This window comes from Crotalus tigris, unplaced genomic scaffold (genome assembly GCF_016545835.1).
Source record: "Crotalus tigris isolate CLP2741 ecotype Arizona unplaced genomic scaffold, ASM1654583v1 scf7180000017871.4482833, whole genome shotgun sequence".
Lineage (NCBI taxonomy): Eukaryota > Metazoa > Chordata > Lepidosauria > Squamata > Viperidae > Crotalus > Crotalus tigris.
In genome coordinates this window covers 2,891,857-2,917,865 of record NW_024096690.1, presented here as the reverse complement: position 1 = coordinate 2,917,865, position 26,009 = coordinate 2,891,857, and the positions used below count along the sequence as shown (strand labels likewise).

The window sequence follows — 26,009 nt, the reverse complement described above, 5'->3', positions numbered from 1 at the left end:
AAGTGGTTTTCTCAAAATGGCAACTTTAACAATAGAAATTTCAATCCCACAATTTCCCAGCTGGCTACTTTAGAGCTTTAAAGAAATATTGCTTTAGAGCCTAAAACATTTCCTTGGATCTCATTCATTTTATAGTAATATTCTATCTACAGCACAATCTGATACATATCTATTCAGAAGCAAATATAACCAGATTCTGAGCTGTTTACACATAGGTAATGTTTTAGGTTAAAGCTCAATACTCAGATATTTTAGAATCTTGGTAAGATATGCAGACATTTTATACTTACCTTCTTTTTTTCAGAATAGCCTGACAAACATAATAAACACAATAGTTTTCTTTGGAATCAAGTTCTACTTTCTATATATATAAAAAAGCACATAGTTTTGTACTTGTATATATGAATACTGACCTAAGCTTTGTCTTGATAGGATATCTTCTGACCTTGCTATTTTGCAAGGATATGTTAACATTCTTTGCCTGAAAATTGAGAAAGTTATGAGTATTTGTTGTGAATCAACAATCAAGAATAGATAGAAATAAGCCAGCAACATAAATGGTTAAGATCCAGACTTAGTTAAATTAGGACTAGATCTACTGAAAACAGTACGGTATAACCTATGAATGAATTTGGATTGCAACCTATGTTTCATATAATAAAAATATTTATAACTATTTGTGAATAGTACCATTTCATTAAAACTCATATTAGTTCTTTAAAGCATACCTTATAATGATACATGCATTGAATGAATATTATAAATGATATTGTTTATTTAAATTGAATTACATTTTTGTCATTGGCATTTTCTACAAATCCTGAAATTTAGCTGCCAATCTACCAATCAAGCTGAAGAGTTTACATTGTATATAAATGTTTAAAATGACTTAAGGTAGCATAATGAACTGTTGAAAGTCAACTTGAAAATTATCAATTTTATATAATTGTGAAAGGTAATCTGCTATGAATATATGAACTGACCTCAGACTATGCATATTTTAGATATAAATATCTTCAGCTTTAAGTTAAAGGTTTCTTTCAAATAAAGTCTTTCATTTTAAGCCTTAAGACACAGTTCATCATTTTGGAAACAAAATACAGATTGCATCAGAATGTACATTATTTATTTATTAGAATATTTCTGTTCTGCCTTACACTCAAACGTTTCTGAAATTGGTAATAAAACTTTTAAGTTGATTAGCATAATGTGATGAATACAGATTTAGTAACATAAATAATAAATCCACTGAACTCTATTACTAATTTAGAGCACAATCCTACAGTAGACAAGAGTGGCAACTATGGAGTAAGAATCAAACTCAAAAAAATCTTTTTTTCCTCCCAAGCAGGCTTGGAAATTAATATTTTCTAATATGTGAAATCATGCCAAGAACAAAATGGGAGGAGGAAGCTAGAGAAGGATCTGCTACATTAAAAGTCATTGCCAGCTAAGATAGCCCCAAAATAACCCTTATCCTAATTAGGAGTTTTAGTGGATTGTTTCCCTTACACTGATTATAGTAAGAGAGAACTCAGAAAAGGGAAGAAGGAAGGAAGATATGCACTTCATCCCTCACTTCTCTCCTGTCACTAATTGGGCATGGGTTTTAGGCTTTATCAAGCAAGATTATTCTGCTAAGAATTTTCAGTGGCACTACTTTATCCAATGAAGACCTTGTGCAGAGCTTTCCCAAGCTTAAGCTGTCCTTTCCCAAGACAGAATGCACTAGTCTAGGGGTCCCTAACCCCCATTACTGTGGCCTATTTGGAACTGGGCCATGCGATTGTGAGCTGGTGTGCATGCATGCACGCAGCTTGACTTGTTCAAGCACCAGGCCAGCATGCACTCATGCACACACACATGCATGCAGCTCAACTTGCGCAAGTCAAGCTGCACATGCATGCACACCGAACTGTTGCTCATGCAAGAAAAGCTGCACGCAAGAGCCAGCCTGCCACTTGAGTGGCCTGGTTCCCCTTCTCCCCCAGCCAGGCAAGCAAGCCACAAAGGTTGGGGACTGCTGCACTAGTCTTATTAAGTATTAATATAGTATACTTCTTTGTTAAAATTAACTGTTCAACTGCAAAGACCAGAGTGTGGTGTCAATTATACTAACATTCTTAATTGTATTATCTTCTGTACAGCAGTTTTTAACTAAATGTTTGCCAGGAGGTGATTCGTTAATACATCCACATGACATGAATAGCAGGCACAATCATTGCCCAGCAATATAGTAAGCCAAAGAAATGTTTGAAAGTTATAGAACTTAGACTTGAAGATAAGTTCCTGGCATCCTGCAAAATCCATTTGAAAGATGGAATGTGATACAGGATGGAACAGTATGATATATGCTGGATGTAAATATTTTATCATGCTTATTGTACTTTTAAAATAAAGTGGATGAAATCTAGAGATAGGGGTTTTTAGCTATTGACTATGAATTTAATATATATTAGGAGCCATATTAAAATAGGGTTCTTATGAGTTTTAACAGTTTTTGGTGGCTGATCTGATTTGCTGATACTGAAACATACTGCTGATTTATCTATTTAATCACTTCTGTTGTTAAGGCAGGCTAAGTACAAATAAATAAAAGACATATACTTCTTATATCCTGGAAAAATTAAGATACATGAATTTGCTATCCATATTCTTTTATTTTTCCTTGTCTAGTGAAAATCACAATATTTTAAGACCATCAGAAGATAACCAGACTTACTTCCTTCCATTTCTGTAACTAATTTTCTTCCCACATTTTTTTGTACAACTTTTAATCTGAGAAAAAGATGGATTATTTTTGAATACACAGTATATTTAATGGCAGTCAACAGCTGTTTCAAAAGTATATGGTTACCTTTTTAATTTCAACAGCTCTTCCCTCATAGATGTTATTTTTGATCACTTGTAAATAAGATTTAATGGGTAGGTTCACCCATTTTATTAAATTATATATTTGTTACAATAGATTTCAGCCTTGTATTTTTCCTTTATCTGTATTATAGAATAGGATGTTGGAAGAATTTTTTGTTTTCTCATGGTTAGATTATCACAATTTCTTGTATATCCAAACCACAACTTTGGTTAATTATAGTTAACATCTGATTAAGTCATAACTGAATTGGCATGTTAAATTCATTAAAAAATAATTATAATTTATCACTTCACAAGAATGATAAAATGATAAATTATGCAATAGAAGTTTCTGAGACTCTCTTGGTTATCTATCTATCTATCTATCTATCTATCTATCTATCTATCTATCTATCTATCTATCTATCTATCTTCCTCCTTGTCCTCCTGCTCCTCCTGCTCCTCCTCCTCCATCATCATCATCATCATCATCATCATCATCATCATCATCATCATCATCAAAATCATCATTTTAGCTATTGTCTATCCACTGCAGGATAGAGGCCTCTTCTGCATGTTTCCAACCAATACAGTTGTGAGCCTTTCTTTTGTTAATTGGGCCCACAATACTTGCTGATGTCGTCAATCCATCTTGTTTTACACCTCTTTCATGGACCCTTTTTATCATGTGGGATTCATTCTATGACTGCCTTGATCTACCTCCCATCAGTTCTTGCTATGTGACCATCCAATTATCTATCTGAATATGAGATTAAATGAGCCTGAAGCTTCTGGCATTTTAGAGTAGTGGTGCAGTGGTTAGAATGCAGTACTGCAGGCTAATTCTGCTGGCTGCCGGCTGCTACAGTTCGACAGTTCGATTCTCACCAGCTCAAGGTTGACTCAGCCTTCCATCTTTCCATGGTCAGTAAAATGAGGACCCAGCAATATACTGACTCTGTAAACTGCTTAGAGAAGGCTGTAAAGCACTACGAAGCAGTATATAAGTCTAAAGTGCTATTGCTATTATCAATATCACACAAACAATATTGGAAATTATGTTCAAAGTATAATTAGTATAGTTAGTATATTAATATAGTTACTATATTAACTATAGTATTTTTCTTCAGGTATTTATTCCTCACCCCAAATCAAACATGTTTTATTTAAATTATTGTGAAGCACACAATAAAATGAATTAATTATATCCATTTTCATTCTAATATAAAATGCTTATAAAATTAGTAAGTTACTAATTTATTCAAGTTGCAAAAACAAAGACATTTCATATCAATAAACATTGTGATAGGAAATAGTATTGCTATTTAGAAAGAACAGCTGAAAGCAAATATTGCAAAGCAAAGTTGTCCAATAATCAATTAAAATTGTAAGAATTTATATTTAAATCTTACCATTTTTCTACATTCTATTTTATCAGTTTTTCTTTTGGTTTCTTTGTCATTTACTGTATCTAAAAATCATTATGAAAATAATTAAGAAACAATTGAATCATAATGACTAACAAATATAAGATTTTATATGATTGTTTTTGATCTGTGCTCAGTTCTTATGTTATAAATATTACAATATTATGGAAATAGGAATCTACAAGAAAACTACTCAAGACTAACACATGGTGGGCTGTGGTACGATGTTTGCTGGAGGAACACGGTCCAATTCAGAACCTGGTTAATCTTACATGATAAATTAATACCTGCAGTAAGTATCCAAAAATATTTTATAGAGTATATTGATCATAACAGAGATGCAGCTGCAGGAACTAGTATTTGATTAAAGGTTATATCCATCACGTAAAATGTACAGGTTCCTAACTGAATAACACAGATTATTTTGAGCTGGGTGTTTATTTATTCTTTTATTTATGAAACTTCTATTGATTTGATGCAGGAATCATTAGTATCTAGCAGTATTAGTATTCAGTACAGATACTATCATTAGTTCATGCCACAATTACTGGGAAAAATATTTGCACACATAAAAATTAAAGTGTTTGTGTATAATAACAACTAAAGGCCAGATAACTGTACCCTTTTTTGATAGATAGCATATGTCGAGCCTTTGCTGAGTAGAATATGCAAGCAATTTGTTTGCCTCTTCCAATGCACTGTCATACCAGGCTTTTTTCTTCTTACATACATCTGCCTAAGGAATACACATATAAAGCTATGTTACTAATTGATATTAGGTACAGTGTTATTTTTCTAAAATTCTCAGTATAAAATGTAAAAATTTTTTTACAATGCATTTAGTTAATTACGTGCATTATATAAATAGCTGCAGAAACAATGAACATGCAACTTAAATCAAACTTGAAATTATTTTAATTTTAGAAAAAGGCATTATTTTATATTGGGAAATTGTGGAGGAAGAGGAGGAAAGCAGAAGCAGAGACAGACACAGAGAAAGAGAGTTTGTGTAGCAAATTTTAGGTGCTATTAAAGAAAAGCCCTGTTTTCCTTTTAAAATAAAGGAAAAGATATTTGCTTTTTTTGGCTCAAACATAAAACTTACAGTCTTTCTTGCAGGACCTTGAAAGTAACCCTAGATCTCTTGAAGCAGGACTAGGGAAACAATATGACTTTGTACATGGTCTTATAACATAGCTGTTTCTGCTATATAATTTGTTTTAGTTATTATTCTACCTTTCTTACAATTTTCTATTGTCCTATTGAAACTTTGGGGAAGAAATATTATAAATGAGGTCGACTGCAACATGTAGTACATTTGAAATCAAATGTATGTCCTTAAACTGACTGTAAATCATCAGGTTCATAACATATACTACAAAGCTATTTAAGATCAGAGCATTACCTTTATGCTTTGGTATTAAATAAATCTAACAGAAATGTCTTTAGCTTGTTGCTAGGCATTAACAACTGAACTCAGTATTGAACTGCTACTTTGCAGAAACTACAAATTATAATACTAAAGTTAGTGGGTTAGAAGATATTAATACTTTCTATTTTTACCATCCTGTTATCAACAGACTCTGGACTAAAGTATAGGAGTTTCAGTTAGATATTTTCCCTATGAAAAGATATGGGACATATCAGCCTATATGGAAAAAAAACAGCATCCACAGTTTTTAATATTTATTCTGAGAAATACAGAAAACAGAAGGTCAGTTTAGCATTATATATGTTTTGACGTTTCAGTTTTGAACTAATTATACACTTACATTCTTTAATTACTACCCACCCAATTATTGGTTATCTGAGTCAAAAGTACATATGAATTAAATAAGTTCAATACTTAAATAAGTCCAATAATTGAACTTATTTAAGTTCAATACTTATTGTGTCATCAAATATTTCTAATACAAATTATTTTATTTTTCTGACAAGCCATAGTCAGATGAATGCTGTTGTCTTGTCACTCATTTATTCTTCTCAGTGAAATCTTCACAAGTTAATTACTAGCATTGTTTAACTCATAAACTCCTAAATATTCCAGATATTTTTTTAAAAAAATAGAGGAAACTAGCTAGCATATTTACTATGCAATAAATCAAACTAAATGTAAAACGACAAGAACAGAAAAAATCATGTTTGTAATCTTTCAACTAAAATAAAATCAAGTAAAATTATAATAAATTGGAATGTTTTGTTAGATTTCTGTACTTGATTCTATTTACACAAATGTGTCTTGTTTTCTGAATAATTTTAAAACAAATATATCGCTTTAATTCCCTTGATTTTTGAAATAAATATGTCCAATGGAAACACATTTACCCTTTGAATTCTTGCAAATGAAGTATTATATCAACAGCCTTTCTTTGTTCTTCACAATATCTGATATTGTAACACCTTGCTCGATGAAGAAGCTTAGAAATCATATATATTTTGTCACATTAAAGTTATCTAATAAAGCAAGGTAAGATTATAAAAAGATATTTATATACATATATTTAAATGTTTTTACTTTGTAGAAGTTATATTGTACACTTTTCTCCTCATTACAACAATATCTGCCTCACTATTCTGGCATCTGACATACTCCCCAGTTTGTTGTCTTAACCTTAATCTATTTAACTTTAAATCTCTTTTAAGTTGGCATCATTTTTCTCCATCAACAACTTTAAGGAAATAACATATTAAACTATAAACTTGTGTGTTATATGCATTCATCCAAAAGACTTAATATATGATTCACTGTGTACACAAATGAAAAAGATTGGAAGATGAAATGATTCACTTAGCTATAGCCAAGTGTGCTGTACAAATAATTTTGATAATTAGGATGAGTTGTCAGATTTTATGCCTAATTTTAAGTGTGTGCTGCAGCATTGCTTCTGTGAATAATGTTTAAAAAAAACTTGCACAGAAATTCCAAGATGTGTGACTTTACATAATACCTGTTTATTTTATAATTATACTTTTTATAGCATATTATCTACTGTTAAGTAATAAAAGTACAGATCAATATTTTTCAGAATTCTCAAGTATTAGCATTTCATGTGTTGGTGATATTTGAAAAAAGGGATTCCTATCAAATATATGGTTTTAATACAAAGTTTTCTCAGGCAAATAATACCTAATTATCAGGGAAGATGTCATTTACATTATCCCAATTATTAAGGAATGAATAAATAATAATTCACTTAAAACATATCAGCATTGGTGGCTTCCGGTTCCGGTTCATGGTTGTGTGGTCGAGCAAAGGGAGTCGTCCCTTTGCCGATCGAGTTTCCTCTGCTGGTAGACCCCTTAGAGCAGTATTTCTCAACCTTGGCAACTTTACGATGGTGGGCTTCAACTCCCAAAATTCTCCAGCTAGCAATGCTAGCTGGAGAATTTTGGGAGTTGAAGTCCATACATTGTAAAGTTTCCAAGGTTGAGAAACACTGCCTTAGAAGGTCGAAAAGACACTCTGGAGGAGCGTCTTCTGTTGAGGAGGCTTCTCTGATAGTTGCAGAGGGGCGGCCGCGTCCTCTGTGCACCAAGTATCTCCTTTGGGCCGACAGGGTAAAGATTGGCCAATAAAATGGCTGATCATCTAGCTGCATCAACTGCAAGCCACAAGATCAGCTAAACAAACGGACCCACTGTGGAGAACCCGGTGAGACTTTACTTTCGCCTCTATTTTCTTTACGCCTGTGAAAAGGTTTTTTTTTTCTTGGAATTATTTCCTTTTCTGGTGAAGCGGCTTTTTAAATGGGGAAAGAGAAGCACAAAGGATTAAATCTACTTTTGTTTTAATGGTTGATTTTATTTTTGGATATTGGGAGCCTCAAGAAAGTTTTTTATAATATTTGGAGAATATTGTTTGATTTTATTTTTATGGTGGCCGGAAGGATTGAATATCTGATTATTTTCTGGGGGACACTCTTTGACAAATTTATTCATTGTATTTGCTATCTTTGCTTCGCTGGAAAGTCTTTCATTTTGTACAAAGGAAAAAGATGAGGAAACTGGGAGGAGATGGATATTGTGATTGTTTTTTAAATATAGTCTCCTTCAAAAGGATAAGGATTTGAAATATAATAAAGATGGAGGAAATTGGTGTAGATCTTATTTATAAGTATATTTTGGACAAAATTTTGGAAAATATGGAGAAGATAATTGCTTGCTCAGAGATTTCTGTGTATCCACAAGGCAAAAGACAAGGACTAAGTGAAACATCAGTTTACACACAAGAGGCTTGTGCTCCGCTTACTGAGGTGGAAGAAGTAAACTTATAGTTGGACAATCAATTGATTTTGGAAAAAAGACTTGATATCAATGGACAAAGGACTTATGATAAGGAACTGGACGATCTTGCTTCAGAAGGACAAGTTGCCTGCAGACACCATTTGATTTTGAGATAGAGAAAAAAAACATGGGAAGAAGAGAAAAACGTGAGCAAAGAGGACAATATAAAAGAAAGGACTTTAATTGAAATTTATTCAATGTTAAAAGAAAGGGGAAATGATGTTCTGCTACGAGTCATTCAGATTAACTATAACTTTTATACTAATTTAACAAAATGCACAATGGGAGCTTCTTTTTTGGAGTGTATAGTGTGGTAGGCGGAGGCCCGTTTATGGAAACCTGTTTGGATTAGAAAGAAACCCAGAATACGATATAAATATTAAATCTGATTGTAGTAATGTGGTAAAGGTTTTATAGCAATCTGGATTGATTTAAAATTGATTTAATATTTTTTAATATTAGAGATGGTATAATGAGAAAAGAACTGAAATATGGGAAATGGTGGAATTAATTATTGGAGATTTGGAGAAACAGTGAAAAACAATAGAATATTGGTCAGAAAGAGAAGAATTTATTTTTGAAGTTAATAATGTTTAAATAAAAAAACACTTGGGGCACCTGAACAGTAAATGGATATGTTAGTTTAAGTTTAAATATTTACAAAATTAAGAAAGCATGATACAGGATCTTTGGGATGGATAATGAGTTTGTAAACTTTTATTGATTAATGAAACTTACATAGAGTGATATATTTAATGAAAATTTGTTTTAGAAATGTTTTAATGAGCCTATAACAATATAAATAGACAGAGAATGTTAATTTATTTTTAATTATATAACTTGGATAAAATGTCATATTAGGGAATGAATTGGTTTTAGAAAGATATTGACTTGATTATAATGTTTTTAAATAAATGGAGAGTTTATTAAGCTTAAGTTTAAATATGTGAAGAAATATAGATTTTTATAGATTAAATTTTTTTTATTAATTAATGCAGTTGATGGTTAGACATAGTAATGAATGAATTCATTTGAAAATGTATTAATTTGAGTATAATATTCTATATAGATAAAGAGGGAAAATTTTAAGAAGTAATGTGTATATATTTATTATGTTATTGTTGATAAAAAAAATTGATCACCATGTTTCCACGTGGGTTCTTAAGCAGTGCTGGTGTAAAATGGAAAACAAATAAAAATTGTTTTGGAAAAAAAAACATATCAGCATTAGTTAGTGCTATGCTAACATAACGAGGGAGGCAAACTACTATTTTGAATCATTGGGAAGATGTGCTGGCCAAAGAAAAATCAGAGATGACAATTATTCTTTTTTTCTAGTGATTTTGTAAAAATGTGTTCATATTGATTTTTGTCAATATGGGTGGAATGAACTATGCCAAGTAGCAGCTGGCTTGAGAATCTTGGTCTAGTGGGGAAAAAATTGCTTTGCAAAGAGAGCTCTAGTGCACATTATATTCCTTTTTGCTTTCTTCAAAGTTCTTACAATTTTGTATGGGATGTAACTAAAGCCTTTGAGGAGACATTACTGCTTGAATGACTTCACAATAACTCTGTAAGTGATGCATATTTTAAACTTATGACACAGTGTTACATTTTTGCAAAGACGAAATAATTTTCAATATAATACTAGCATACAGTAAATTTCTAATAAACTGAGAAAGAATATGGAAGCTAGCTAAATAGAAATTCAATTTATTAATCGATGTGTGCCATCTTGTGGTGGAACTCTTCATTATTCTGATGATGTTATACTAGTTTGGCTAATGAAATGTCTGCAAGAAAACAACCAAGCTCAGAGACCACCAAGGACCCCTTTATGTTATTCTAAAATAATATGACTAGAACAGAATAAAATATAAGTTTTTTAGTTAAAATAGATTAATAGTGGAAATATAGAGCTGTTGAAAAACATTTTGTGCCATCAAAATTTTCACTTACTATAAGATGCACCTTCCATAAATATCTGTTAATTTCAGTTAAATTAAACATGAGTTATCTTCTATTGCATTTTGCCTAATTTCTTGGGTATTTTTTTTAGTGTTATTTTGAATTTAAATTGAAGATGCATCACTACAATGGATTACTCACTATTCAGGTCAATTCTATTAATATATTGATCAATATCAATTATGTAATTCCTACTCCACTAGTCACTTAAAAATAATTGAATGAAAATTATTATTAACATCCATATAAATCCAAATGTATTTGGAGATCATTAGCCACTTCTATATTTGTGAAAATGATTTTAAAATCCTGCAAAGGTCTGAAATACAACTAGCATCATAAGAATGTTATATGTATTTATAAAAAACTGAATCTGTATTAATCTACATTTCCTAAATTTCTGTTATTGCATGTACATTTTATTGATGTTATTAATGATATAAATATATAGATGATTCAAATTGAAACTAATGTTTTAATAGTGTTTAGTAAACTTGGATTGAATTCAAGCATGGGCTTCAAGCTTATACAGACTTCATTAGAAGCAGGTACCTTTCAGTTCTATGAGATTTATCTTTGAACAGACATACATAAATTTGCAGTTACTAATTTTAGCCCAATTTAATTTTTTGTTGCTTTAATAAGAATGTTTAATTAATTGTAGCTTATATCTCATCTACTTAAAAATTCAAAAAATTCATATACATGTATCCTTAAAAAGTCAGCTCTTTATGTTCTTCACTTGCTGTAGATGTCTACTACTGTGATGATGATTGGTTCCTGCTCTGATAGATTGCTGTGGTCTGCTGTCAGGTCCTGCAGCCACTTTGCACTGATATCATGTGTTTTCTCTTTCTCCCATATGTTCTTCTAGTACTGTTCATTCAGTTTCTGTTGTTCTTCCAGTACTGTTCAATTTCTGGCTCTACTGTTACTGCACTGCAGTTGGGAGTATATCTTGAATGGTTCTTTGGAGAACAGGGCATTCATCTTCTTGGTCTCTGCATTTCTAAACAATGGGTGGAAACTAATCAAAGGGAAAAGCAACCTAGAACTAAGGAGAAATTTCCTAACTGAGATCAATTAACCAATGGAATGGCTTGCCTTCAGAGGTTGTCAGTACTCTATCACTGGAGGCTTTTAAGAAGAATCTGGACAGCCACTTATCTGGAATGATACAGGGTCTCCTGCCTGAGAGGGAGATTGGACACAAGGTCCCTTCCAACTCTGTTATTTTGTTATTCTCTAGTGTGTGTCCTTAGGCTGGTAGCCAATGCTGTGAGCCTTTGTTTTGCGATTTTGAGGGCTTCAGGCTCTTGCATTTTTTCAGTAGCCAAATTTTATCTCTAATTCTCACACCTTTCTGTAATTCCACCGCTTGACTCACCTCTATCTGAGTTGCCTTAATCTTACCCACTAATATCATTTTTCAGGGCAGATTTATACTGCTATTTTTTTTTTTTTTAATTCTGTAGGGCAAGCACATCCAGGATTACAGTGGCTGTAGTGTGTACCAGTTCATTGGTTTGAATTATAGTGATAGTAGGGATTGTTGTGAGGGTTCTATTGGCATATTCTAGCATACTATCTGATGGTACTTTTCTGCTTAATGTTTCTCCCATATCTGTTGCTGCCTCAGGCACACTCTAAACAGCTCATTTTTGGATGCCATTTTATTGATGTATACCTGAATGCCCTGGATTTCATCCATGATAGTGGTTCTGACATTCATCACACCTCAACCATCTTTTTTCTGATGTACAGTTTCTGGGTATTGGAGTTTGGATAGAAATCTCCATACATCATGAGGAGCTTCTGGGTCTTCACACTGGCATCTTCCATGTCCTTCTTTGAACAGCTCATTGTACTGGCAGGGTATCTGGTGACTGACATACATGTTGATGGCATGGTTCTTGTTCTTCCCATTGAGTTGGTTCTTCAGGACTGACTGATTCTTTGGTGGTATTTGAATGTTGCTGTCTTCCTTGCCTCCTCATTGTGGTTCTCATATGACTGTGAAACACCAAAGTCCTTATAACTAGTCTATATGTCTACTATGTGACCCACGGGTAGTTCCACTTCATAAGTCTTAACTACTTACCCTTTCTTGACTACCATCCAGCTACACTTCTGAAAGACATCCTGATGTCCTCACAGTAGATCTGTGACAGGTGGATCAGCAAGTCTATGTCTCATTCATTCTTTGCATAGAATTGATGTCATCCATGCAGAGGAAGTGGCTGATGTTAGTTCCACTCCTGAACTTGTATCCATATCCAGTCTTTGTGATTATCTGTCTTTGTGATCATCTGGGATTCAAGCCTATGCAAAATAGCAGCAGGGACAAAGGATCACCTTGGTATATGCTACACTTGATGGCCACCTGAATGTGCTGTCTTTGAGTTAACATTTAGTGTTGTTTTCCACAATTTCATTGAGTTCTTGAGGAAGGTTCTCAATGTCTTGTTGACTTTGTATGGTTCAGGCATTCACAGATCTTTGTGTATTGCATTGAGTCATTTCCTGTGGTCAATCTGGGTTGTGCTCAGTTTGGTTTGTCTGGACCTTGAATCTTGGTTAACTGCTTTATGTATGTCCAATTGGTGTTTGAGACTCAGATTTTGTTCCCAAAGCTCTTCTGAGCCATGCTCATATACTTGCCATATGGTCCTGTAGCTATAATGGCTGATAGGACTCAGCATCTCAGTTAGTGTGGATACAGGTCTTCCGTCCATCCACAGTTCCCTCATATGCTTCTTTTTTTTTTTTTATTGAAAGTTTTATAAATTTTACAAAAAGACAAAAACAATACAAAACAAAAGACAACATATACAAAAAAGAAACTAAACATTACATATATATATATAAAAAAAAACCCCCATCCCCCACCCCTCACAAAAACCCTCCCTTCCCCCCCCTGAGCTTCCCAGAGCAGAATATAGGCTTAATTAAAAATTAAGAAATAAAAATAAAAAATTAAATTAAAAAATCTATATTTATGTATGTATATAAAAAATATATATATATATATATATATAAAAATAAAACTTATAAAAAAGCTATGTGATATTTTTGTATACCCAATCTAAATTGTATAAATTTTATCCATTTGTCCCAAACAGCAAGGAACTTCTCTTGCGTTTGTTGCTTTAAGAAAGCCGAAATCTTTGCCATTTCCGCCAGATAAGCTACTTTAAGAAACCATTCCTGCAATGTAGGCAAAGATTCCTTCTTCCAATATTGTCCTACTAACAGCCTAGCGGCTGTAATCAAATTTAACATCAATACAACCTCCTTTGTATCACAATCTGTAACAATGCCTAACAAAAATAATTGCGGAGTAAATTTTACCCTCCTTCTAAAAATTCTCTGGATATTCCACCATATTTTGATCCAAAATGCTTTTATCTCTCTGCATGACCACCAAATATGATAATAGGAAGCATCCTTATAACCACATCTCCAACATTTGGGTTGCACGTCAGGGTACATAAGAGACATTTTTTGTGGATCAAGGTGCCATCTATAAAACATTTTATAAAAATTCTCCCTAAGGTTCTGTGCTTGTGTAAATTTGACATTTCTCACCCAAATGGTTTCCCAAATGTCCAATGAGACTGGGACACCAAAATTCTGCGCCCATCTAATCATACAATCTTTAATTAATTCCGTTTCTGAGTCCATTTCAACTAATACCCCATAAATTCTCTTGATATGGGTTTGTCTTTGATCCTTGACTTGCTTAATAAGATTTCCATCTTCTCTAAGAAAACCCAATTTACAATCCACCTTCCATTTATCTACTAGTTGCCTATATTGAAACCAAGAATAAATAATATTTTCTTGCGCTAAATCTTCCCGTAATCTTAACTGCCAGTTTTGCCCATCCCATCTAAGTAACTGACTATAAGACACCATGTCCATTTTTACTCCTCTTTTTATTCCTTCTATCGCATGCCAAGGTATAGCCCATAATGGAACTTTAAAATCACTTTTATAATATTTTCTCCAAATCCTAAATAAAGAAATTCTTAAAATATGAGATTTAAAGACCCAGTCCATTTTTTTATTAAATATTAAATAGGCATGCCACCCATAAAGTAAATCCCATCCCTCTAAATGAAGTATCTCAGGATTTGTCAAATTTACCCAATCACTGATTAGTGTTAAGACCACCGCATCGTAATATAATTTCAAATTTGGTACCTTAAGTCCACCCCTCTCACGGAAGTCTTGCATAATTTTAAACTTAACCCTTGGCTTTTTCCCTGCCCAAATAAATTTATTAAGACCCTTCTGCCACTCACTTAAATTAATCTCATTTTTCAAAATCGGTAACATTTGAAACAAAAAAAGAAACTTGGGTAGAATATTCATTTTTATCACTGCAATTCTTCCCATGAGGGATAATTGCAACTTCTCCCAATTCTTCAAGTCCTTCTGTACCCTGACCCACAACCTTTCATAATTATTTTTAAATAATTTTACATTAGAAACAGACAACATCACCCCCAAATATTTTACCTTATTAACAATCTCAAAACCCGTCAAGTTAGCCAAAATCTGCTTCTCCTGACTAGACATATTTTTAGGTAAGATTTTAGTCTTATTTACATTAATCTTGAAACCCGAAACCAAACCATAATGATGAATCAACTGTAATAAGTTTACTGCAGAATAATCAGGTTGCGACAAAGTAACAACCAAGTCATCCGCAAAAGCTCTCAACTTATATTCTTTTTTGTTAACTTCTATTCCTTTAATTTCCTGAGACTCTCGAATTTTGATCAATAATATTTCCAGTGTTAAAACAAACAACAATGGCGATAAAGGACACCCCTGTCTAGTACCTTTCTCTATTGTAAAAACCTCCGACAAACCTCCATTAACAATAAGTTGTGCCATTTGTTTTTGATATATTACCGTAAGAGCTTGTAATATCTTTTCGCCAAAATTCATTTCTTCCATTACTCTTAGCATAAAATGCCAATTCAATTGATCAAATGCTTTTTCAGCATCTAAAAATATGAGCCCTGCAGGAACTTGGTTGTTCTTGTCTAAATATTCTAATAGATTAATAATTTGTCTAACATTATTTTTCATATACCTTCCTGTTATAAACCCTGATTGATCTTTATGCACAAGATGATGCGCCACCCTCATAAGCCTATTTACCAAGATTTTTACAAATATCTTATAATCCACATTTAAAAGAGATATAGGCCTATAATTTTTTGGTAAAGTAAGATCTTGATCCTCCTTTGGAATCAATGATATAAAAGCACTATGCCATGAAGGAGGAATCTCTAAACCCTGTAAGATACCATTAAAAAGATCATTTAATGGTTGGATCATCTCCTCCATTAAAGCTTTATAATAAACAGCTGTTAACCCATCCGTACCCGGTGCTTTCCCTAGTTTCAATTGTTGAATTGCTGAGGCAATTTCCTCCTTAGTAATTAAGCCATTAATTTCATGTTTCTGATCCTCAGTCAATTTAGGAAAACTTGCCTCAGCTAGATATTTATTTATATCTAGCAGTTGCACATTAGTAGATTTGTATAACTTTTGATAATAATCCAAAAAAGATTTTTTAATCAATTCCTTCTGAGAAACTAATTTACCCTTGTAATTTATTTTCTCAATTATTCTCTGTCTCTGTTTCTTTCTTAATTGATAAGCCAACCATCTCCCAGGCTTATTAGCATTACAAAATGTATTTTGTTTCATAAACAATAAATTGGTTGCCGCTTGATCTGCTATCAACATATTAAATTGTGACCTTAGTAACTTTACAGATTCTTTGATACTTTCATCAGAAGGATTTAGAATCAAGGCCCTTTCTTTTGATTTGATTTCATCTTCAAGTTCTCTACGTTTCTGAATCTGCTTCCGCTTATGACCTCATATGCTTCTTATATCCCCTCTCATTAGGTTTGCTATTATAGTAGCATTCTATCAGTTTTAGATTTTCTTGTCTCGTCTATGTATGGTTTGTTCCAGTGGCCCACTTATCATCAGATTGTTCTGGTTCCTCAACATTAACACAGACCTTATTAATCTGGGTGATATCTGAGCCATCATGACTCTTCTAATTCATGTCTCATATTTTGCGGTAGGCAGATAAAGCACTTGAGGGTCTTTGCCCAAAGACTCCTACTGATAAGGTAAGTATCAGCTGGAATTTGAACCCCAGTCTCCCACATCAAATGCAGCTTTATAAACACTATGGTATCTAGCTGCTATAACAATAAGATAGGAAGACCTTTTTCAACTATATCTGAACCTGAAGCTTTAGAAGTTGGCTATTTCTATTTTAAAGTTTCTCCTGAAAAAGTCACATATTTATTATATTCATGACTGGCGACCTGTGGAGTTCAATTAAGCTGGTACTGTGAAGCTAAATCAGTGATGGCGAACCTATGGCACATGTGCCAGAGGCGGCACTCAGAGCCTTCTCTGTGGGCATGCACGCCATGCCCCAAAGATGGCAACCATCCCTCTTCAACTAGCCGCCCGCTAACTCGCCGAGGTCCCACATGGCTAGATGCATCCCAGCACCCATGCGGTCGCTGGCCTATGTGTGCAGGGGCCACTGGTGTCAGGCAGCTGCCGCCCTGGCCCTTGCCTTGCCTTGCCCTGTGACAATGACACCCCCATCCTGCCTTGCCTTGCCTTGCCTCACCCCACAAGACGAGCCTCCTGCCCACTATCCCACCTGCCAGAGACCCCTTGGATCTCCCCCAATCCTGCCCGGCCCCCACAGGCATCCCTCCCCACGAGCAACATTGACCACACCCACCCAATCTGCCATGACCACCACAGCCATGCCCATCCAGTAGGCCATGCCCACCTGGCACCCGGCGATAAATAAGTGGGTTTTGGGTTGCAGTTTGGGCACTCAGTCTCTAAAAGGTTTGCCATCACTGAGCTAAATCATTTTTTTCCCATACATTCTGAAAATTGAACAAGATTCTAGTATGTGGAAGAGACAACAATAAATAAAAAAGTATATTTCGTAAATCAATTTGAATATTTTTCTGTATTTCCATTAATAAAATGGAAAGTGGCTGAGAAATCAATTCTGTAACCCCATGTGGCAAACCTATGGCATGCGTGCCACAGATGGCACACAGAGCCCTTTCTGTGGACATGCACGCCATCACCCCAGAGGGATGCGGGGTGGGGCTGTTCCCCTCCCCCTCTTCATGAGCGCCTGACTAGTGGGAGCTGGAGAGGGCAGGGAAACCAAATCCAGCAGCACTCTTGGTCTCTTTCTCTCTCTGCACCGGAAGTCTGGAAGCAGCTGTGAGAGCTGGGCGGGGAGAGGAGAACCTATAAAAGGAGCAGGTATTGGCAGGGGAGAGAGAGGGGGGGAGGGAGAGAGAGAGCACTTGGCCTTTGAAAGCGATGGTGCAGTTGGAATAGTGAGCGAGTAGCGTGAGTTTGGAGAAAGGGTGAGCGAGCTAGTGAAGCAATGTGAGTTTGGACTTTGGAGAAAGGGCAAGCAGGGCAAGCAAGGAAAGTAGTATGCACATGTTTGGACTTTGGGAAGGCAAGCAAGGAAAGCAGCGGGAGTTTGGACTTTGGGAAGGCAACCAGGCCGAGTGAGGGAAGTATCACAAGTGAGTTTGGACTTTGGGAAAGTGAGCAGGGTGAGCAAGGGAAGCAGCGGGAGTTTGGACTTTGGAGAAATAGTGAGAGAAGTGTGAATGAGCAAAGCAGAAAGCATTTAGAGAAAATGCGAGAGAAGGGTGAATAAGCGAAGCAGAAAGCATTTGGAGAAAGGAGATCCACAAATGGCCCTTTACACACCCGTGGACTCTGGGGGAGGGGATGCCACGAGTGGCATAAGAGTCCACATTAACTGTGCTACACTGCCCAGACCCGAGCCAGGTTTCAGCAGGCAATGGTGCGTTCTCCTCACTGCATGGAGTGGCTGGGCTGGGCAAGGCGAACCGGCGACATGCTGAACCTGCCTGGGCATGCACAGAGGCGGTGGCAAGCACATGCACCTGGCACCTGGCGTCCCAGGTGATTGTTTTGCCACACAGGCTGACCGCATTCTGAGTGCTTCCATTTCACCTAGGACGCCAGGCGCCAGGTGCATTCGCTCACTGTTACCACCGCCCAGGCAGGTTTGGCATGTCGCCGGTTCACTTCACCCAGCCCAGCCGCTCCATGCAGTGAGGAGAATGCACCGCTGCCTGCTGGGGTCTGGGCAGCATAGCGCAGGTAACATGGACTCTCATGCTGCTCGCGGCATCCCCTCCCCCAGAGTCCACAGGTGTGAGAAGTGGGTGAGAACCATTTGCTGATTTCCTTCAGGGGATGCCTGTTTTTCTCCCTTCCTCATTACAAATATCTTCCTGCCACTCTGTTCTCATGGGTGTGCGGCTGTTGTCCAGCAATTTACAGTGGCCTTTCAAGCCATCGCCACTGGCAGCACGGCCACCAGCTGTGCTGGCAGCCTGTACCCTCCCTTGTCCCTTCCTGGGCAGGGAGGGAGGGAGGGAGGGAGGAAGGGAGGGAGGAAGGAAGGAAGGAAGGAAAGAAGGAAGGAAGGAAGGAAGAAAAGGACAATGGGAAGGAGGGAGAGAAGGAAGGAAGGGACAGTGAGAGGGAAGGAAGGAAAGGAAAGAAGGAAGGAAGGAACAGAGAATGGGAGGGAAGGGACAATGAGAGGGAAGGAAGGAAAGGAAGGAAGGAAAGAAGGGAGGAAGGCAGGGACAATGGGAGGGAGGGACTGCCCACCACAGTCCCACCCCCTCTACCAGAGACCCACGGATCCCTCCCACAGCCCACCCGCACCTCCCAGAGGCACCCCGCAACTTGAGTGATGTTGAGCTGGCCATGTCCTCCCCGGCCATTGACTTTGCTTGTCAAAAAGTTGCAAAAAGTGATCACATGACCCTGGGACACTGACCGTCATAAGTATGAATCAATTGCCAAGCATCCGAATGTAAATCACATGACCCTGGGGATGCTGTAACGGTCATAAGTGTGAAAAATGATCATAAGTCACTTTTTCAGTGCTGTTGTAACTTCGAACAGTCACTAAGTGAATTGTTGTAAATCGAGGACTACCTGTACTTTATCACTTTTTTCCTTTTTTTTGGGATCAGGTTTTTGACACCTTGCTAGGTGACTGGTGGTACTCAAATACTGCAGTCATGACCACCCAGTGGCCACGCCCACCTGGCACTCAACAATAAGTGGGTTTTGGGTTGCAGTTTGGGCATTCGGTCTCTAAAAGGTTCGCCATCACTGCTGTAACCTATAACTATTGGCCTTGAATTTGGTAAATGCAATGTTATATAACAAGAAAATAAGACTAAGAAAAAAAGGAAAGAAAGAATAAAAGATGACATTTTCAAAAGATCAGAGAGAACAGAAAACCATGTATTGATAGGCAGACATTTGAAGTAGAAATGGCAGAAATAAGAGGAGATTTAAGGACACTTTATCAAATGACTAAGTGATTGGCAGGAATTTTTGCTATAGAAAAGATAATCCAATAAAAGGAAAAACCTTTACTGAACTAAAGGGGAAAAAGCATTAAAGATTTAAGCAGCTTTTCTATGCCACCAAAACTAACACTCAATTTTGATAACTTAGAAAAGGTTATGGAACTTGACATTCACTCTTTAAAAACTGCTTCTGAATGCTGAATATTAAAGAGATGAAAGAGCATTACAGTTCAACTACTCAACATAAGTAGCATGCAACTAACTTCATACCAATACTCTGCTTTCTCAAAAGATATTGGAGAGAAGCTCTAGTCAAAATGTTCTCAGAGGTCATGCAACTACCTATATAAATTAGGATTATGAAGGTTTAAATTCAAAAAACCATATTCTTCAGAACCATATCGACTTTGACATTCCATTTATGTAAGAAACAATCTCCAAAGAACAAGTTATAATTGATCTAGTCAAATATTACCAAATTAGCACTTTTATTCAAATATTTATTTTAAATACTTTATTTATTTACTTCAATTTATATGGTTTTCCATCTCATATTTGGATGAGAAGGCTGACCTCTTTTCCATTATCAAAAGCTGGTTGGGCACAGAATGGGGGGGTCTCCATTTCTGAAAAGTACCACTCTGATTTTTAGATATGGTACCAGTCATGACTTTAGGGCAAAAATATGGCTGTTGTTATCCATAAATTTCAACTGTGGAAGGTCCAGACAAGAAGCACATCCAGAAATACTTGCTCTAAATTTATTGTAAGTTGACATTAACAGAATATTGCATGTCAGAAAATACTCTTCACCTTTACAGTCCAAGAAACTAGGGAGGGTCTCTTTTCAGATGTTTTTATCCCACATTCTCACTGCTGTTTGTCTGACTGTTGTTTAATCTTGTAATTTCCCTTGTAATTCCTACATGTAATTACAATGAGTCTCTGGTGGCCTTTAGGGACATTGTGCAAGACATACTGTAATTCATAAATGGATGTAAAATTCCCTTTGTGAGATTGGCCATAGGCCATAGCAGTGGTGACGAATCTATGGCACACGTGCCAGAAGCGGCACTCAGAGCCTCTTCTGTGGACATGCGCGCCATGCCCCGTAGATGGCAACCATCCCTCTTCAACCAGCCGCCCATTTAACTCACCAAGGTCCCACAGGGCTGGATGCATCCCAGCACCCATGCGCTCGCTGGCCTATGTGTGAAGGGGCTGATGGTGTCAGGCAGCCCCCGCCCTGGCCCCTGTCTTGCTTTGCCTTTGACAATGACACCCCCACCCTGCCTTGCCTTGCCTCATCTCACCCCCCCCAGGACGAGCCTCCTGCCCACCATCCCACCTGCCAGAGACCTCCTGGATCTCCCCCAATCCTGCCCGGCCCCCACATCCCTCCCCACGAGCAACATTGAGGTGATCACGCCCACCTTGACCACACCCACCCAATCTGCCATGACCACCACAGCCATGCCCATCCAGTAGGCCATGCCCACCTGGCACCCAGCAATAAATAAGTGGGTTTTGGGTTGCACTTTGGGCATTCGGTCTCTAAAAGGTTCGCCATCATTGGGCCATACTCTACTATTTGTTTACCTTCCTTTCTATAGCATACAGCCATCCCTGCCAGAGTACCTTGAATCTGTGGTCAGTGTGACAATTGAACACTACCAAGAATCCATCTGTGAGGGAGATGGGCTGTTTAAAAATGTGATAGATAGATAAATAAATAAATTTGTTGATGGAGTTCCCCAGGCTTATGGTCCTGAGAGACTTCAAACTGGTTTCATTGAACCTGGGCTCAGAGGTGGCTTGAAATTCATGGGCACCATGACAATTGTTGATCTGACCTAATTTATTAAAGCTCCAACCTGCAATGGAAATTACTCACTAAATCTGGTTTTTGTCCAGATTTGGGAGAAAGTTAACATCATTCCTATGACGGATTGTAGTCTGGATTCCCAGGAGGAAGGGGCTGAAATCCAGAGGGCAAAAGGGCAGCAAAGCTTAAATAGTTTGGTTGGGAGAAGGAGAGTTAAGAAGGATCTTCTGTAGCAGTTCCCAGATTATACCTACAATGATGCAAATAGTGGCTTTACTTTGGCAAAATTTCTTTCTACAAATGAAGAACAATAAAGGAAATTTTTCAGAAGTAATCCCATGTGTCTTTTATGATTCTTGGGCCTAGTAATTTCCTTGTCATAATCAGACCACCATCATAATTTCCAATAGAGCTTCCTACTCAATATATATATATATATATATATATATATATATATATATATATATATATATATATATATATATATAGGTCTTTGGTTGTTCGGGTTTTCTCCCACGTAAAATTGGAAGTGTCTTGGCGACGTTTCGACGAAGTCCCATTCGTCATCTTCAGGCTGGTGTTTTCAGCTTCGTAGCACGAAACTGAAAACACCAGCCTGAAGATGACGAATGGGACTTTGTCGAAACGTCGCCAAGACACTTCCAATTTTACGTGGGAGAAAACCCGAACAACCAAAGACCTACATACAAACACCTGCGAAAACCTCAGAAAACACACACACACACACACACACACACACACACACACACACACACACATATATATATATATATATATATATATATATATATATATATATATATATTATATAAATTGAATAAGGAAAGAGTATATAATTTTGTCTCATTCTTTTCCCAACCTGGAGGCAATCTATTTCATCATTTTCCTTCCAACCTGTGGTTTCATATCTTGTGTATAGATTTTTCATAAGGACAATGAGATGTTCTGAGTTTCCTATTTTTCCTAAGCACATCACACTACTTGATAGTATAATTGAAGGCCTTTTTTAATCTTTTTAGTATCATTTCTTAATTATCCAGCATGTATCAGCAATAATGCTATTTGGCCCTTTTCTAAAACCAGCCTGAATATATGACACAACTCTTTCATGTAGGATTCTAATCTGCATTATTATTCATCTAGCACATGAAGAATAGCTTTAATTTATTGGTCAGTCAAGATTCCTTGGGACTCAAACTACTAACATTAATTTATTATCAATTTTTAGTAAATGACACACACATACACACAAAACCAAACTGATGTTTCATAGCTTGCTGGTACATCAATAGTGTGGCTTAAAAAAAAAATCTGCATTTTATCTGCAGATAAGTGACAGCGTATGGCCCTATGAATTTAAATAATTTAATTTAATGTTTAACTAGAGTTTTGTTTTAAAAAAAATAATCCTACCTTAAATGAATTGGGATAAAGATCAATGTATTTTATGGCAGTCCAACTCCTGGAATGGGGATTCCCCAGAAACTCTACATGATGACTTTCAACATCTCCATTAAAATCATATTTCACATACTGTCCATCAACAGGATCAGGAGAAAGAATGCCAGGCCATCTTAAAACAAAATGTTTTCAAAAATAAGTTCAGAGAAAAATTAAATGCATAGGTTTATGCTATATCTAGAAAGAAACATGTTTGGAGATATATCAGCAACAGACTTATTAAATAACCAGTAGAGCAATTGTAAGGGAGAGGAAATAAGCAGTTAGAAGGTATAGGAAATGAAAGATAGACCAGCCTGTATTTTAAAACCTTGCTAAAGAATGGCACTTCTTGTATCTTGTGCTCCACTTTCATGGGTTTCTCAAGGACTTCTGTGATGGACTCTCTGAATTACATCCACCCTATGAATTTGCATATTAAGACTGTCCTGTTAATTTGACCTCTTGACATAAATCCCAAAATGCTATAAATATTTCCTCTATTTCCCATGTTTCTTCCACAAATTTAAAAAATATATTTTCTTATATTAATCACAATTCTTCATAAATATATTGTTCTGACATATTTATAGCAATAGCAGACTTATATAACCACTTCATAGTGCTTTACAGCCCTCTCTAAGCGGTTTATAGAGTCAGCATATTGCCCCCAACAATTTGGGTCCTCATTTTATCGACCTTGGAAGGATGGAAGGCTGAGTCAACGTTGAACCAGTCAGAATCAAACTCCTAGCAGTGAGCAATGAGTTAGTCTGCAATCTAATCACTGTGCCACCATAGTTTATACTTGGGAATTGTTGGAGAACTATAATGGAAGCTAAATAGAAAATCATTATGTCCCTTAAGGTTTAAGAACATATATAATCTTTATTACAACATTGTTTTTTAATGTTGCAATTAACCTAAATTATCCCTAATTAATGCTTAATTTCTTAAAACCTTACCTTGGCCATGTTTTCATTTTTGCCAGAACCAAGCTTCCTAATGGAAACTTTGAATAAATATATTTTAATCCATGTTTTTGAAATTGAGATTCCTTGGGAAAATATTCTTCAGCAACAGAACATTTATTAAACTTTGGATCAATATTCATATAGCAGTACCATGGTGTATTAGAATCAATATTTTCTATATCATCTTGCTGTAACAGTCTCCATTTTAAACAGTCCCTGTTCTCACATTGTATCCATCCTTTACCTATGTAAAAATTATTTTCTTTTACAGAATCCATATAACAGGTCTTCACTCTTATAGTCTGTAGAATATTTGTTCCCTCTGAAACATAAAGAACAATATTAAACATAAATCATTCCCATGAAAATTGTATTTCCCTGAAAACTCTGTTAATAATAAAACTCTAATTACTCTCAAAAGTAAGTGATAATTAACTTCTGCAGCTTGAGAAAATACAGTGGCTATGTGGGTAGAAATTATAGTTAACCAGTGGTGGGATTCAGTCGGTTCGCACCGGTTCAGGAGAACAGGTAGCTAAATTTACCTGAATTCGGAAAACTGGCTGACTTCCAGAAGTCCAGTCTAGGCCTTGGAGGTCTCCAAGGCGACCTCCAAGGCCTAGAACTGTCCATCGGAAGTGCATGGATACCACTTCCAGAAGTCTGTTTTAGGCCTCAGAGGCCTGGAGGAGGCATTGGAGGCCTGGAGGACGCCTCCCCGGCCTAGAACAGCCCACCGGAAGTGTGTGGATGCCACTTCCGGAAGTCTGTTCTAGGCATTGGAGGCCCAGGCCTGCATCTAATATGAGAACCAGTTGTTCAGGTATTAGAATCCCACCACTGTACTTAACTTATGAAAACGTGTACAGGTAGTTCTCAATTATAACTGAGCTATAGGTAGTACAGGTAGTTCTCATATACTGTAAGTAATTCTCAACCATAACTTACAACCCAAAATTATGGTTGTAAGTTGTTGCAATCATTAAGCTGGTCACCTTGTGACTGCAGTTAATTTTACCCTCTTTCCTATGGCATATGCTATTATCATTAAGCAAATCTATTTTATCCAATGTCTGGTTTTCACTAGAAACCAGAGGCAAACAGTGGAAGCCATCAAAAACTGTCAAAAGCATAGTCACTTGACTGTGCTGCAAATGGCTCTAAAGATGAGCTGATTGCCAAGTTCCCAAAATGCGATCACATGACTGTGCAGGGTAATGTATATGGTGATTGAAATCAGGTCAAGTGACTACTTTTATGAAAAGCAAACTGCTTCTGTGATTATGCTTCCATGAATTTTTCTTGCTAATTAATTGTGAAGCTCATTTAGCCCTATTAACAGATCCTTGATATGTGGCTTAAAACAAGCAAAAATAGTTTTCCAAAAAGATAGCTGATATGAGATGTTTGGCATACTTGTAAAACAGCAAATATCCTACCTCACACAGAGTAGCTTATAAAGTCAGATTTAAAGAGTCTGAAACAATAAGGGTTATCATCACTTCAGTATTTAATGCAGCATTTCAACAGCTCTTTAAAGATAACATTGAACCCAAATAGTTTTTGCTTTTCAACCTAGATTTAAGGGCATTTCCATATTACCATGGCTTCATTATTAACTGAATTTCTCAAGAACAATTTAATGATCCATTATAGTCTTAATCATAAAAAAAGAATAAATGAAGTTCACTATATTATCCTGAGCTGTTTCAAGTCCTATAATGAGAACAATCTTCACACAAGAGAA

General features: G+C 36.1%; 1 protein-coding gene across 1 annotated transcript in view; it reads right to left on the bottom strand.

Moving 5' to 3' along the window:
* The window catches only part of ZCWPW2 (zinc finger CW-type and PWWP domain containing 2), a 37,619-nt gene extending 12,224 nt beyond the window's left edge, over positions 1–25,395 (bottom strand). Inside the window, exons 1-6 of the mRNA XM_039343766.1 lie at positions 25,281–25,395; positions 24,254–24,584; positions 23,262–23,421; positions 4,829–5,016; positions 2,723–2,778; positions 414–530 (exon numbers count right to left, since the gene is read on the bottom strand). Of these exons, the coding sequence (XP_039199700.1) occupies positions 414–530; positions 2,723–2,778; positions 4,829–5,016; positions 23,262–23,421; positions 24,254–24,584; positions 25,281–25,395 (967 nt within the window). The remainder of the gene's footprint in view (positions 1–413; positions 531–2,722; positions 2,779–4,828; positions 5,017–23,261; positions 23,422–24,253; positions 24,585–25,280) is intronic.
* Between the last annotated feature and the right edge of the window lie 614 nt (positions 25,396–26,009).